The 16,926-nt window shown below is 41.1% G+C and overlaps 1 protein-coding gene across 1 annotated transcript in view; it reads right to left on the reverse strand.

The window, feature by feature from the left end:
- Window positions 1–16,926, reverse strand: part of LOC116611762 — a 64,607-nt gene that overhangs the window by 42,152 nt on the left and 5,529 nt on the right. Inside the window, exons 10-33 of the mRNA XM_048729440.1 lie at window positions 16,734–16,830; window positions 14,990–15,037; window positions 14,722–14,756; window positions 13,608–13,762; window positions 13,030–13,115; window positions 12,892–12,937; window positions 12,510–12,679; window positions 11,720–11,836; window positions 11,132–11,244; window positions 9,593–9,644; window positions 9,294–9,466; window positions 8,878–8,956; window positions 6,119–6,238; window positions 5,851–5,934; window positions 5,602–5,752; window positions 5,449–5,498; window positions 4,941–5,045; window positions 4,284–4,390; window positions 4,152–4,212; window positions 3,916–4,041; window positions 3,517–3,669; window positions 2,844–2,993; window positions 2,645–2,741; window positions 89–2,453 (exon numbers count right to left, since the gene is read on the reverse strand). Of these exons, the coding sequence (XP_048585397.1) occupies window positions 89–2,453; window positions 2,645–2,741; window positions 2,844–2,993; window positions 3,517–3,669; window positions 3,916–4,041; window positions 4,152–4,212; window positions 4,284–4,390; window positions 4,941–5,045; window positions 5,449–5,498; window positions 5,602–5,752; window positions 5,851–5,934; window positions 6,119–6,238; window positions 8,878–8,956; window positions 9,294–9,466; window positions 9,593–9,644; window positions 11,132–11,244; window positions 11,720–11,836; window positions 12,510–12,679; window positions 12,892–12,937; window positions 13,030–13,115; window positions 13,608–13,762; window positions 14,722–14,756; window positions 14,990–15,037; window positions 16,734–16,830 (4,740 nt within the window). The remainder of the gene's footprint in view (window positions 1–88; window positions 2,454–2,644; window positions 2,742–2,843; window positions 2,994–3,516; window positions 3,670–3,915; window positions 4,042–4,151; window positions 4,213–4,283; window positions 4,391–4,940; window positions 5,046–5,448; window positions 5,499–5,601; window positions 5,753–5,850; window positions 5,935–6,118; window positions 6,239–8,877; window positions 8,957–9,293; window positions 9,467–9,592; window positions 9,645–11,131; window positions 11,245–11,719; window positions 11,837–12,509; window positions 12,680–12,891; window positions 12,938–13,029; window positions 13,116–13,607; window positions 13,763–14,721; window positions 14,757–14,989; window positions 15,038–16,733; window positions 16,831–16,926) is intronic.

Here is a 16,926-nt window from a genome sequence, read left to right on the forward strand (position 1 = left end):
GAATGACAATAAATGTGCTGAAGCTCCGGAATGCAATTGTTACCCATTTAAACTTGATTCAGAAAATAAAAAAAACAAAGCATCGTACCTGAAATCACTGTCTACACTAGAACCAAACTTAGTTCCCAGTACAAGAAAGGTGAAGTCTGTAAAATCTCCGCATTCCCACTCAAATACGGCCTTATCGCCATGTGACCCTTTAAATACAAGGAAGATCTGCGAGGAAGGGATAGCTTGGGTTACGCCTTGCGGTTCGGCGCCATCGGTGACTAGTGCGCCTTGCCCATTCACCTCCTCGACATCAGAGTCTTCACTTGATCCACTGGCCAAGTCTGAATCTTGCACATCCATGTCTTTATTGACAAAGTCCTGGCTTGATTCGACAGACAGATCTGAAGCTTGCCCATCCACGTCTTTATTGACAAAGTCCTGGCTTGATTCGACAGACAGATCTGAAGCTTGCCTATCCGCCACCTCAGGGTGATCTGACTCGTCTTGACACTCAGAATCCTGACCATTTACTCCTTTATTGACAGACCCTTGGCTTAATCCGTCTGTCAGCTCTACCTCTCGATCCTGGTTGGGTTCTTGGCTGCCGGTGTCATGCTCATCGTGGGGCTCTGTACTCTTATTCTCGTAAGGTTTACCATCAGTTTCAACATCTCTTTCGGCACTCTCATCCAAATCGTCTTCCACAACATAATGCTCGTCAAGAATAACTTTTTTCAGCATTGAACTTTTTTTAGGAGTTTGTCGCAGTATGAGGCTTTCTTCTTGCCACTGTTCAGACACTATTATTGGAGTTTCATTGATCTTAATCCATTCCATCCGATCCGGCGGTGCACTTTCAGCAAAAATAGCGATGAAGTGTTTGTTCTGAAGCTTATTTTCTGGCTGACGGTGAACAACTGCATTAACGACCTTCGTTTGCTTATCAAAATTAGCGACATCTTCGCTCTGCAGTTTTGAAGCTTGGACATGCCGAGTGGCACCAGCTTTGATATTGTCCAGATATGGCAAATCCAGTAATTCAGCCTCTTGAGTCGTTTCTTTGTCAGTCGCCTGGGGGCCATTTTGTGTTTCACCATCAGGCAACCCGGCGCAGTTATAGTGAATAAGTAGCTTTGCTACGAGAGAGTTGAAACCCGCTTCGAGGTTCGATCCATGGAATGGGGTCCACTCTCTCCTATTTGCTGACATCATGTCGTCGTTTGGATCTTTTCCAAACCCATCGTCGTTTATGCCTGTATCAGCTGAATCCAAAGTATTTGCTTGATCAATTCCGCTGTCTTGTTTTTCCTTGAGATTTTTATCACAATCTTGGTGCATTTTATGATCCCTATCAGCGTCATCAAAATCTCCATCGCTGTTACAGCTCTTCCTTTCAAAGTTTTCCACAGCAGAGGACTCGCATGTCTCTTCATTCCCCACCATACAATCCTTGATATCTTTACTTTGTTTCAGAGATAGTTCCTCCAACTTTTCTTCATTTGTCATTGCATTTCTTTCAGTTTGAAGATCCTCTCTTCGAATATCTTCCGAAATTGTGATACCAGCGGTATTTCCATCGTTATTTCTTTCCTCTTCCAATGTCTTCTCCGATAAACTCTTCGATTCATCTTTACTTCCATCATCCAAATTTACTCGAGCATTTTCTCTCTCTTCACCCTTTTCTTTCTGTTCCATTTCACTAATCGCATACATTTCCTGGTCGGCTTCAGAGACTTCCGCGCTAGAGCTAGACTCAGGCGCCTCGTTTTCAAAAGATTCTTTCATTTCAAAGACGTCTCGCTTGCTGTCAGTAACTTTATCGTCACTACAACTAACTTTAGGTACTTTGTTTTCCAAGAGTTTTGTTTTGTCAAAAACGTCTTGTTTGCTGTCAATGACATCCTCATCACAACTATTACTGTCTTGGGCAGGTACCTCGTTCTCAAAACCCCTTTTGCTGTCCAAGATGTCTCGATTGTTGTCAGCATCACTACTAAGGCAGTGATTGGTTAACTCGTCGTATTCTTGCAGATCAAACAGAGGACGTCCTTCAAGACGAGGTGAAGAAGGCTTCGCACTATCATTTCGTTTTTTCTCAGCAGGTTTCATCTCATCTTTATCCCTTATACCAGGCTGTAATTCAGTAGCTAGGATATCATCATCTTCCAGTAAATTTTCCCCTTGAGCCCGTTCGAGGAGAGGTGGCGAAGAGATGACGTCCAACTGTTTATCTTCTGGGATAGTCTCTAACCCATTCAGAGTGAGATTACTAAAAATGCTTGAAGGTTTATCAACCACAGATGTGTTGGTATCGAGGAGGGTTGCCTCTGAAACTAGAATGAGCTCCCTTGAGGTTGTAGCTACTTCAGAGTCTTGATTGGATAGTTCTGGATGCTGGATAAGGTCATCTGGTAGCGGCAGACTGAACTGGAGTTCATTTGACACAAGGCGTTCCGATGAACCTGACAACAAGAAAAGTTACTTACTAATTATCATCCAGAGCAAGAAAATATAAACAACCATGCCTAGCTTTACCATTCTCCTAAAATTCGAGATGCGTATGAGTAACTGTACTCTACTAAAAGAAGGATAGGGCCCTATGCTTGAAATATCAAAAAACATCCGAACAACATCAGGCACCTGGTTGACTGACCTTCACTGTACATAACAACGCTCAGCGTGTAGAGATGCCCCTCGTCTGTACTCTCAAACAGCACGCGGCAGTAATCAATGTCGGGCTCAGGTGTGATCTGGTACGAAAAGCAAGTAATTAAAAAACAACCAAACAAATAAAAGATGGAAATTAACAGGCAGACAGACAACGTCACTTTTTTTATAAGAAGGAACTTTACCTTATCGCCAAAGGGTGCACCATCAACCATGACCTGGAATTGAGTATCTGGAAAAGCCGGCCAAACAATGACAAGGGCATCAACACGACCACAGGTCTCTAACGACACCACAGGTCCACCCAACGACGATATTTCAGAGCATGTGATCACCTGCAACACAAGTAAGGGGTTTAGCCCTAGCTACATTAATCGGGAACTTTGCCATAACAAGAATTTTAAAAGGACAAAGCTTCAAAGAACAATACGACACCATATGAAGACGGTGCAATGCGAAGGGTTTCTCATGTAAAATACATAGAGGGCCATTTGCTAGAGATCGGTCAATCGCTTTATAAACAAAACGCTGATTGACTGATTCGAAAGCGTTAATTTTTTTTCAATCATGTCGGTTAATCAATGAGCGTTTTTTTCATGAAGTTGCTTTTTGTTGGGTAGAGATTTTTTAATCATTCCAGAGAAGCACTGAGTAAAAGGTAAGATGACGGTCGTACGTAATAATTCCCGTAAAATCGCCCTTTTAGGCTGGTGATGATGCTGATGTTGTTATCATTAGGCGACCTGCTAACAAAATAACAGAAAACCTTAAATTTAGGCAATGAAATAAGTCCTAGCCCAAGGCCGCTTATCATCGCCATCCGAACTTTAAACCACCAGACAAAACAGTTTTACTCACCAACTCATTTGACAGCTGCGGCTTGAACTGCTCATTCACAGGAAACACCACCAAGACCACGTGATACGTCCTACCTCCGCAAAGACCACTAACCTCTATGCAGGGACAGCTGGCGCAGATCCAGCCACCTTGAACGATTCCATCGACATACAACTGTAACAAAATAAAAAAACCCGAGCTCAATTCCATAAGGATAGATGTAGAACTAGAAAGTCCAGACAGCATAAGCACCAGAAGCATTCTTGAAAGCGCAGGATTTTTTTTTTTAAGTAAAGGCTTGGGTTTCTGACCATCGAGCGCTTCTCGAAACATCAGCAAGTTTGCCACCATCCTCCCCCCTCAAAAAAAGGAAAAGTCTTTGTGCATTTTCGTGTGGGACTGATAGATCGTGCAATGTACCTTGAAGCCAGCAATCCAAGAAAGTTCTGCGGTTTTCGGCATCTCTAGGACGACACGGATGACATTATCAAAGATGAAGCCATACGATATAAAGGGGATGCTGCTTGACCACTGCCAGTTGGTTATCTAGTGAAAAAAGACTCATCAGGATGGACTACTCAACAACTATCATAGTCTTAAATCAGATCGTAGCAAATCACTTCTTTAAAGATTTCCCTACATTTGTGTTATAGTACCTGTTCTCGAAATCCAATATCTGCTTTACCGTCCTCTTCGTCCTCAAGTACCCATATCCTCCTTGATCAAGTAGAAAAAGTCATAAGACACAAGGCATGTGGTATCTCGAGTAATATAATGATCATAGTTACCTGGAGGTGAATACGGCGCTTGGGATCCACCCGTCCTTGTGCGCAATACATCTGATCAAATACAGACCTGGCCTGTCCAAGCGGATCCCAGTATTCCAGTCGTACACCTGACACACAGGGGGTATATTACCTCATGTACCTCATAAACAATACTTTTCAGCCACAGTTTTGTCATTGTTTTTATTCAACATTGGAGCGCAAATTATGTGACGGAAATCCGAAATAACAATATGAAAACAAAGCTCAAAACTTCATTTGCCATATTCATATGAAAAAGCATCCCTTTCTAATTCAGCCAATGGAAATTGTGTGACCTGTGTTTTCCTTGGCTGACAAAATGGCGGCTGACAGACTCTGGAGGGGAATAGGGCCGGTGCTGCAACACCGGATTCGGTTATATGTTTTGTCCTTGATAGCCTTTATTTTTGTCTTGGCCCCAGAAGTTTTTGCATTTCATAGACTATCCCCTTGCCGGGAAAATAGTGGTGGTGGGGGGGGGGGGGGGGGGGGAGGGAGGGGGGCGAGGGATGTTAAGGCCACGAGCTTATGCATGTGTCAAATATAATATTGCTGTGGCCGCCAGTCCAAAAACGCCCTGATGAGAAATACCACACGATGAGCTTGACCGGGGCTTCTCCAGGAAGTTACGCCTCTTACCAGTCTATTATCAACATGTTCATGTGGGCTTGTTCCATCAGTAGTGTAGAAAATAGATACATCATCATCGTCACAGGCCAGATAAATAGTAAAGCCTTTTTCCACCTTCAACGATATAAGGAAAGCATATAAGTGGCTTCCCATGAAACTCCATGAAACTAACATCATCATCAACAACGTCATCATCAACAACATCATCATCAACGTCATTATTAACATAATCAGATGAAAAATGGATCGTCAATTATATATGACCATCATTATCACAATAATTATTCATCTTCATTATAATGTCATATCGAACACCAGCATTGTCCCCGTCATCATTATCACGTTCACAAATACTATTATTACCAGCATTGTCCCCGTCATCATTATCACGTTCTCAAATACTATTATTACCAGCAGTGGCACGTCATCATTATTTTTTATCTTGTCACAAAATCACTGTGTAAGTAAACTCTAGAACAGGGGAAAACGGCGGTAAAGGTAATGTAAACCTACTTACAATTCCTCCCTCGTTGCCTTCAGCAAACCTTGGCTGAATAACCCGCTTTTCTGTGTGTGTAAAAACATATCTGTTGTCTTGCCTCTCTTACAATATAAAGACAAAGACAAGACAGAAGAAGCCGTGATAATTAAACAAGAGCACTTTTCTCACCCTCCTCTAAAACTTCAACTTGACAGATTCTATCTTGTTCTGCGCCTTCAGACATAACCCAATACGAGCCAGCGGTATCGAACGTGTGGAAAAAACTACTACGCTTAGTAACCGGGCCACTGTCAAATGATGCGGCGCCCTGGACACGAGCCTGGAAACGTAAGCGTCTACTCAATACAACACAATACAATTTGCCAAAGTCTTGTGCTTTTATAAAGAGCAATTAGTTCGTGTAGGGTGCACTGTTACCTGTTGATGATGCGGTTCTTTGATGTGGAAGATGTTGTGTTTTTCTTCGCCTGCATCTTCCCACGTCCATAACACGCTTTGATACTAAGTGAAATGACACGAAAACAAATGAAATGCATGCAAATGACATATGTAACACAAACGAACGACAACGAAAACAACTGACAATAATAGATTTCTGCACCCCTCCCCATAAAATTCCTAGTGGGTCATCTCTTGTAATGGTAATCATCTCATGTAATCCAATCAGAAAGAGAGATAGCAATACCTTGGCGATGACCACGTGGGCGGGGCGGAACCCATTACGCGACAGCCTGACCCTACTTGAGTAGGGGAGTGGATCAACCAAGACGGTATTGGTGAATGTGTCAGATGCGTGCAGCTCCGGCTACAGCATGCCACAGAAATGTATCATTACTGACATATCACTCGGGGAATACAACACATAGAGACCATTACTGACATATCATTAAGGGTATACAACACATAGAGACCATTACTGACAAATCACTCAGGGAATACCATGGATAGAGACCATTACTAACAAATCACTAAGGGTATACCACAGATAGAGACCATTACCGACATATCACTCAGGGAATACAACACATAGAGACCATTACTGACATATCACTCAGGGAATACAACACATAGAGACCATTACTGACATATCATTCAGGGAATACAACACATAGAGATCATTACTGACAAATCACTCAGGGAATACCATGGATAGAGACCATAACTGACAAATCACTCAGGGTATACCATAGATAGAGACCATTACTAACCACTCAGGGAATACAACACATAGAGACCATTACTAAAAAATCCCTCGGGGTATACCATGGATAGAGACCATTACTGACATATCATTCAGGGAATACAACACATAGAGACCATTACTAACAAATCACTCGGGGTATACCACAAATAGAGAATATTACAAACAAATCACTCAGGGTATACCACAGATAGAGACCATTACTAACAAATCACTCAGGGTATACCATAGATAGAGACCATTACTAACAAATGACTCAGGGTATACCACAGATAGAGACCATTACTAACAAATCACTCAGGGTATACCATAGATAGAGAACATTACTAACAAATTACTCAGGCTAACCACAGATAGAGACCATTACTAACAAATCACTCAGGGTATACCACAGATAGAGAACATACTAACAAATCACTCAGGGTATACCAAAGATAGAGAACATTACTAACAAATCACTCAGGGTATACCATAGAGAACATTACTAACAAATCACTCAGGGTATAACATAGATAGAGACCATTATTAACAAATCACTCAGGGTATACCATAGAGACCATTACTAACAAATGACTCAGGCTATACCATAGATAGAGACCATTACTAACAAATCACTCAGGGTATACCATAGAGACCATTACTAACAAATCACTCAGGGTATACCATAGATAGAGAACATTACTAACAAATCACTCAGGGTATACCATAGATAGAGACCATTACTAACAAATCACTCAGGGTATACCATAGATAGAGACCATTACTTAACAAATGACTCAGGCTATACCATAGATAGAGACTATTACTAACAAATCACTCAGGTTATACCATAGAGACCATTACTAACAAATCACTCAGGGTATACCATAGAGACCATTACTAACAAATCACTCAGGGTATACCACAGATAGAGACCATTAGTAACAAATCACTCAGGGTATACCATAGATAGAGAACATTACTAACAAATTACTCAGGCTAACCACAGATAGAGACCATTACTAACAAATCACTCAGGGTATACCACAGATAGAGAACATACTAACAAATCACTCAGGGTATACCATAGATAGAGAACATTACTAACAAATCACTCAGGGTATACCATAGAGAACATTACTAACAAATCACTCAGGGTATAACATAGATAGAGACCATTATTAACAAATCACTCAGGGTATACCATAGAGACCATTACTAACAAATGACTCAGCCTATACCATAGATAGAGACCATTACTAACAAATGACTCAGGCTATACCACAGATAGAGACCATTACTAACAAATTACTCAGGGTATACCATAGATAGAGAACATTACTAACAAATCACTCAGGGTATACCATAGAGACCATTACTAACAAATCACTCAGGGTATACCATAGATAGAGAACATTACTAACAAATCACTCAGGGTATACCATAGATAGAGACCATTACTAACAAATCACTCAGGGTATACCATAGATAGAGACCATTACTTAACAAATGACTCAGGCTATACCATAGATAGAGACTATTACTAACAAATCACTCAGGATATACCATAGAGACCATTACTAACAAATCACTCAGGGTATACCATAGAGACCATTACTAACAAATCACTCAGGGTATACCATAGATAGAGACCATTACTAACAAATGACTCAGGGTATACCATAGATAGAGAACATTATTAACAAATCACTAAGGGTATACCATAGGGACCATTAATAACAAATCACTGAATCACTCAGGGCTTGGATCAGTGAACTTAAGCAGCAACGTAAGCAACCGTGTTGATAATAGAAAATGATGGAAATCCAGAAATGCCAGACGTGCATTACACTCTAATACGTTCCAGCAATCCTCCTCTAAACTTTTACATGGAAAAACAAGTTTCACGTTTTGGCGAGGGCAGGAACGTGTGTTGTATGCTATGGTAGAAATCGAAGCTAGCTTAGAATTTAGAGCTAAACATGAAAGCATTTGCTTTGCTAGAGGCATTGTTTAAGTTTACTATAAACAAGTAATTTGTTAGGAGGGAAACAGTACATGCCATGACTAGTATGTACTAGTGAATTGCAGGGTTAACAATATAGAAAATTAAATGTAAAAGCTGTTTGGAAATAATCGTGTTGTAAAACTGCCAGCAATCAGATCCAAACATTCGTCACAATGCTATGTAAAAACTTGGACAATTAAAAAGGGCGTAAAGCGTTGTATTAGTAACGCAGATGACTACCAAAATGACCAAATACCTCGTCCTCATCTCGTGTAAAGGCCGTACAAGCAACATGGTGGGCTCCAGTCCCAGAGAAGTGCTTCGCGAAGCAGCGCCTATCAGAAATGCACCAGTGAGACTACAGTGCTATTGGCAATTCAGTTCTAACCAATTAATGGTAATATAGATATGGACCCAAAGAAGTGGTAATGTAAAAGGCCACGAACCAATTATAAGAACCCCCTTGCGAGCTAGGACTTTGGTATTGTTCAGTAGGGTAAAAGTAAAGCTTCCCGGCCTGTTAAACATAAACTCTATTAAAAAAGGGTGTACTACACCTGGTCCCTCTCGACATGTATGTCTTCCCTTGTTCCGGTATAACCTGACCCTTGCTGTACGACAGGCCTACCTTTGTTTTGGTACGACCTGGCCCTTGTTGAATGGTAGCTCTACCTTGGTTCTGGAATATATTGGTCCTTGCTGACTTGCCCAATTTCCTCAGGTGATACGATGGCTCTGATGTCGTACAACTCCCCACTGCACCACATCCAGCACACACAGTCTCCGGCTTTCACTATGACAGGGTCTGGCTCAACGCCAAACAGGCTCACTTCGACTTTATGGATCTGTAAGGTATATAAGCGGCTTGACGTTACAAAGGCACTATCTTAGCTATAGTTTTTTGTTAATCAACAGTAGAGAGGCTTCTTTTTTTCTGACTGCACCTAGTTGCAAGGGGCTTTGGTATTTACCTGAGGTTGAGCCGTCACAACAACAGCGCCACAGAGACTGGGGAGGGCGGAACTGAATAAGAATAATCATAGAGTCAAAAGCCATACCTCCTGCATAGCAATTTTAGCAACGGTTAAGATGGAACATGTGTGGGACAAAAACATTATTTATAACAAAGTATCTGGAAAATCAGGGCTTCTGGAATTATGCGCTTGTGCGGAAGCGCGTAATTTTGCTTTTTCCGCGTAATCCGCGTAATCCACAAATTTCCGCGTAATCCCGCGTAATTTGGCTAAATTTTGTAAGACAAAACATTAAATTGCACATGTGATTTGTTCTTTTAGGGTTCTTTCCTCTAAGAGTGCGATATTTCGAACTGAATTTCGAACACAAATAAAATGACTAGGCGTTCTTTGCTAAACCGCGAAGGCCTAAAACTAATAATAAAATACCTTTTTTAATTGGCTGGTGGCTAGGAGCCAATGAAAACTTGCCTAAGATATTTTCACACAAAAAAATAACCTTTTCAAGTTATTTCGTGCTTTCCTTAGGTACAAAATGTAGTTTGGACGTAACAGTTGATATTCCGTGTAATTTAGCGCGTAATTCAGTAAAGAATCCCGCAAAATTTTGATTTTTAAAGAAAAATGTATTGCAAAATCCCGCGTAATTAAGCGCGTAATGATTGATTTTCCGCGTAATTTAGCGCGTAATTTAGCAAAGAATCCCGCGTAATTTTGAGTTTTTTTTCGCGTAATTCCAGAAGGCCTGGAAAATGAAAATTTCAACAACGATCTAGTTAACATCAAAAAGAGAATTCCAAAACACCAAACTGGATTTTAAGGAGAATTGACAACGATTAAAGAACATTTTGAAATGGACTTTTTTTAGACAATGAATCCGCCCCCTGTGCAGGCTCGTAGCCAGGGGGGGTCCGGAACAACCCCTCACTCAAGTGGAAGGTCCGCTCTAATGAAGTACTCTAATTGAGTACCACTGCGAGGTAGGGCACATTACCTAAGAGAAAATGGGTAAACGAACCCCCCCCCCCCCACCCCCCGCTTAAAATCCTGGCTACAGGCCTGCTGTGACGAGTCTATTTCTGCCGAAGCTAAGTAGCGAACTTAATACACATCTAAATCAATGTAAAATAAAATCTTACAATAATTGACTCAATTCATAAACTATCATTAACGATATCTCCAAACATGGTAATAGAATCAAAAAGCCCAAACTGTCGCGATCTCGTACCAGAACAATGAATACAATACACCAAAAACTGGAAATCGACTCTGCCAAATTTTTGTCTTTAATAAGACTTCTTCAGGGCAGACCCCTGATTTCCAGTTTTTGGTGTATTCCAAAAATGGTAAGGTATGTTAATATTATAAGTATTCAATACAACAGTTTTTTTTCCGGTCCAGATAAAAGTTTAACAATGGGGGGAAGGAACACCATTATCCTGTGAACTGCCAGTATCCGGGGCAAAGGTCGACTTATAGCTCTATTAAACATGGGCAAGCAAAGATTTGTAATCTAGAATCGTCGTTAGTGTGTACCTTGTAAAGTAAAACAACCCAAGATCTGTAAACACGTGGCGAAAGGCGCCAGGAGAAGGAATGGGTCGGTCGCCATGGAAACCGTCTGGTATGATTGTACGCTGGTGAGAAGCCTGTCAAGACAATTTGATTTATTGACTTTTACAGAGAGAGGTGAGAGAGGATTCAAGTTGGAAACTTCATTGACGGCTATAGATAAAGACAAAGTTTACAAAAGTCACGTCTCATTTCAGAATTTCATTTCTATAAACGCTTTACTCGCATGATAATTCGCCAATGAACCCTTGTGTAGATTTCTAGCCATTAAACATGCGTTCTTGGTACAATGCACTGAATGTTCAATTAGTTTTCTAACGTGTAAATTTCTTGTCTTTATCGATTGTCTGTTTTCGACAGAATTTGGATAATGAGGAATACTCCTTTTTGAGTTTTCTATTTTGAATTTATCACATCATTTGTCTCCCAATATGGAATACGAACCAGAACCAGAAAGGTGTTGCTGATTTGGGCTATATAATGAGATGGGCAGTATACCCCCAAGAAATGTACAAAAGGACGTATTTGGTTTCCAACCCCTCTTTGACCGACCTGCTGTATATTGTGACTATTTACTGTGTTCTCCCACAACCACGTGACACTGTCACCAGGATGAACACTTATTATCTGCGGCTTGAAGTTCTGATCGCTGATACAAACCAGGTGCTCCTGAAATAAGCGAACAAGTAATGAGTAAGACACTTACAAGGCCCTAATGACTCACAGCAATCCACGATGACCAAAAATCCCCCAGCCCCCACCCATCCGATTTCCAATTGCATCCATCCCCTTGCATCCACGATGACCAAAATCCCCCAATCCCTCCCCCTCTGATTTCCAATTGCATCCATCCCCTTGCATCCACGATGACCAAAATCCCTCAGCCCCACCAATCCGATTTCCAATTGCATCCTTCCCTTGCATCCACGATTACCAAAATCCCCCAACCCCTCCCCCTCCGGTTTCCAATTGCATCCACCCCCTTGCATCCACGATGACCAAAATCCCCCAATCCCTCCCCCTCTGATTTCCAATTGCATCCATCCCCTTGCATCCACGATGACCAAAATCCCTCAGCCCCACCAATCCGATTTCCAATTGCATCCATCCCCTTGCATCCACGATTACCAAAATCCCCCAACCCCTCCCCCTCCGGTTTCCAATTGCATCCACCCCCTTGCATCCACGATGACCAAAATCCCCCAATCCCTCCCCCTCTGATTTCCAATTGCATCCATCCCCTTGCATCCACGATGACCAAAATCCCCCAGCCTCCGCCCTTTCAATGCCAATTCCCCTCTTTAAGGGTATAAGATATTCCTACACATTCCAGACTCGGTACCTGTGCAGTGTTCTGGACAATAAGTGAACACATTGCCGCTCCCTGTGGTTGCCAAGGTCCTGTGGGCTTTAGGTAATAGGTGACCAGTCCTTCACTATCTTGTTTAGCTGTTATCAAACCTACAGGGCTAATAGCCTGACAAAGCTCCTCGGACCTCACACAACAGTCGTCTGGAAAAGAAAGGATTTCTGCATTAACTTATTAATAATAGGTTTAAAGATTCAAAGCCTGTTGCATGCTGCTTTTATGGTGATTCTAGCCCCAAGCAGGTACAAGCTGGTACAACAACAGCTCATCTGACAGTGACTCTCTAACGGACTAGGTTTTATCTATCGAATAATCTATAAAAAAACAATTGGAAAAGAGAAAGCTCAAAACAAACCTTCTTCCTCAGACGAGGGTCTTTGACTAGTAGTTACAAATGACTCCTGTTTAAAAAGAACCTGTTAGATTTCAGTGCTGTATGTACTGGACACAATAGAACTGCATTGATACACTTGTAGTGGAAATAAATGATTACCTGTTGCACAGTGAAACCACCAGGCACGTCCTCCTCCCCAGACCACATCCACCACACCCGGTCACCCTTCTGAATACAGCCAAGCTCTAAAGATACATTCAGAAGGGATCAATGAATATAAAGCATACCAATTTGCTTTACCCATCTTTGTTAACCCGTGTGGCTTATTTATACCAGCAAAACAGACCGTGAGAAGTATATACACAAGCTTCAAGATTTTACTGTAAAAAAAAAACACAGGATGCCGCCGGGCCTGACAAGCATGATTACTGTTATGACTCTAATATATATAATCTAAAATATCTTATCAGTTGGAAAAAATTATTATCCATTAAACTTTAGAGAAAAAAATGGTGCCTTCTTTTATGGTGGATAATGGTTTCATGGTGACTTTTGCTTGCTATTGAAACATACAACTTTTTAGTGTCGAGTAAAAAGAAACATTTGTTGTCCAGAAACTTCTAAACTGATTCAAACTAAAAAGTATCAAGAAAATATTTCATTCTATTGATAACACTGCAAATGATTAAAAAACGGCAAATTATAATGCGCTATTTTCATTGACAGAAAATACACACCAGGCTTAAATCCTTGGGAGTCTATGTTGATGACATGCTCTTTGGTCCTTGGTTGCACCAGGACACAGGTCTGTAATATGCTGCCACATTCATCCTCACAACACACTTGGTATACACCAGGAAGGGTCACACAGTGGGACAGTAATGATGAATGCCTGACATAGAGGAAAACATCTTCATTGAAAAATATAATGCTATGAAGGCAATCATATATGGTATTGGATATCAATTTTTAGAATATAAAATTCGGGAACCTCGCAAGGACAAGCGATTTGATTGGTTGAGAAACTCGAAATAAAATGCAATATACACCATCTAGCAGGTGTATATTTTCCTGCGCCCCTAAATCAAGCAAAATGGCAGGTGTAACAGCCGATTTGCAAGTGTTTCCGAAAATAAAATTGCTCTAAAGCTCTTTTTATATACTAAAACAATTATACCATTTCCATTTCGGAGGAAAGTGGCTTTAAAAATATCGCCACTATCCACCTCAATGGAAATGGTATAATTGTTAAATATTATTTTGGGCTTATAAAATATCAAGACCATCCAGTCTTGGGATGGCTTGTTTATGCAGAATGAAGTAGTTTGAAAATGCAGCTTTTTGTATCAAATGAGGTTTTACTTGCACATGCCCTCCCAATTAATATGTATTATTATTTCAGTATTCACAAACTAAAAGCACAGCGGCGTAGACAGGATTATTAAAAGAGGGGGTCCAAAAGGCCTTTTCAAGGCATTGTCTCTTGTTTTTTAGATATGTCTCATACATTTACTGTATTTTTGGCTGCTAGAAGGCCCAGGCCCCCTGGGCCAGCCCCCTGCCTACGCCCCTGAAGCATTATTGGAGATTATATACTTGACACAGATCAGATTGACCGCTTGCTTCGAAGGGATCCAAAAAGGGATTCAATTTGAACAAGCTATTGAAAACAAATTACCCTTGATAGCCACCTTAAAAATACATAAAGAACATAGAAATTTAAATGCACCATTCCCTCTTTTATATTGGGATCCCAATTTCTACCCGCCTGCTCTTGTTAGCAATCCACGGGGAAGCATTATTCTCATGTTTGACATGTGTGTACCATGATGAGGCAATTTTACTCCATACCTTCTGCTCACCAAGTCAATCGGCTTAGTTGATACCTGTGGATAATAACACAATGCTTTAGACAGTCAGCTTCAACATGTGTTTAGTTGCACAAAAGGGAAATCAATATGGGTCAATAGTCCAGTGAATTCAATGTGAAACTTGCTACACAACTGAAAGTCGATGGAGTCTGAAACAGAATAACTGCCTGCTGAAAGTTTGTGTTTTTTCTTCCATATATTAGGATCTATGATGGTTTGATTGATAAACCATAAAACAGCACACTTACAACTATTATCCCTTCTTCATTTTTAATATACATTTTTCTGCTATTTTTCTGTGAAAAGATTACAAAAAAGAAAGGTTAGAATGAATTAAACTTTTCCAAGAAGAGCATTCGATATTTAGACATGTGTTCTGTAGTTAAACACGAGGTTCCGCTATAAAAGGGAAAGCTCCTCCCACCCCCGGGCTCAAATTTGCAATTATAATCATAACACTGCCATGCTAGTGGTCACAAATTATAAGTCTCCTGTAAAATTGATCATCTCTGAGCCTCAGTCCCCTGGAATAAAACTATTTTTGCACAAGTAACAAGACAGTAGTTGTGTTAAGAGATTGATAAATTAGTGACTTGCTGTCCACTCATATTTTCGGTGCAAAATTTTAAGTTTTGCGTAATCCATAATCATGCACCTGCATAAATTATTCTCTCGCTGTGATGAAAATGCTTTTTAGAGTGCACAGAGCTTGGTATAGCATGTTTTACGATAGATAGAAACATTTTTAGATGGACAACTCTAGGAATGATATTTATTTTAGTTTAGAATATGAAATTTGAATTTAGCGCTCAGAGCAATTATCATGACATATTGACTCATTGAAGGCGGATTGATAACTGATTGTTCTTCAGCCAGGTGGTGGGAGGAGCTTTCCCTTTTATAGCGGAACCTCGTTTTTAATGTTGTGCCTTTTTTCCATGTCTATTAACTTTATTTATAGTGCAATGTACACTGCTACTAGATCATTAGATAAATTTAATCAAATACAAAAAAGTGCCACCTGATTTACACTATAGAGGCAAATGACTATACCCTTGTGCCCTTGACTGTACCTTTTTTGCACCCAACTGTTTGTATCTGACTGTACAATTTTTACCCCTGACTGTACTCTTCTGACTGTATCTTTCTGCACCCCTTGTACCCCTGACTGTTCCCTACAGTACCTGTGACTTTACCTTTCTGTGCCCTTGACTGTACTCTTCTGACTGTATCTTTCTGCACCCCTTGTACCTCTGACTGTTCCCTACAGTACCTGTGACTTTACCTTTCTGTGCCCTTGACTGTACGCACAGTACCCCTGACAGTACCTGACTGTACACTTCTCTATAAGTTACTGCACCCCTGACTGTACCCTTCAATACCACTGACAGTACCCTACTGTATCACTGACTGAACCCTGATGCACCGACTGTACCCTACCATACCCTGACTTCACCCTACTGTACCACTGACTTCATCCTACTGTATCCCTGCCTGTACCATACCATACCCTGACTTCACCCATTGCACCCCTGACTTCACCATACTGTACCCCTGACTTCACCCTACTGTACCACTGACTTCATTCTACTGTATCCCTGCCTGTTTCCTACTGTACCCCAGACTGTACCCTATTGCACCCCTGACTGCACCCTACTGTACCCATGGCTGCACCCCTGACTGCACCCGACTGCATTGTACTGTACCCATGACTGCACCCCTGACTGCACCCGACTGCATCACAGAGTGCACCCTACTGTACCCCTGACTTCACCCTATTGCACCCCTGACTGCACCGTACTGTACCCATGACTGCACCCCTGACTGCACCCGACTGCATCACAGAGTGCACCCTACTGTATAACTGACTGCACCACACTGCATCTATGCCTAAGCCTTGATGTACCATTAGTAGTTACCCCTGACTGTACCTTATCAATATGCTTTAGACTATCCTCTATTTACTTGAGACTAGTCTGACGCAACACCTACCTTTGGTTGATCATTCTTAACCCATATCCTGTCCCCTACACTAGCATGAACAACAGGAGGACCGCCACCATCTCCTGCAAACCTTATGTTGATTTCCCTAATAAAAATGCAAAATTAGCACTTGCATCATTCAAAATATAACTTTTGACAAAATGAAGAAAAAAAACACAATACAGTAGAACCACTTTGATAT

The sequence above is a fragment of the Nematostella vectensis genome, chromosome 1 (genome assembly GCF_932526225.1).
Source record: "Nematostella vectensis chromosome 1, jaNemVect1.1, whole genome shotgun sequence".
NCBI lineage: Eukaryota > Metazoa > Cnidaria > Anthozoa > Actiniaria > Edwardsiidae > Nematostella > Nematostella vectensis.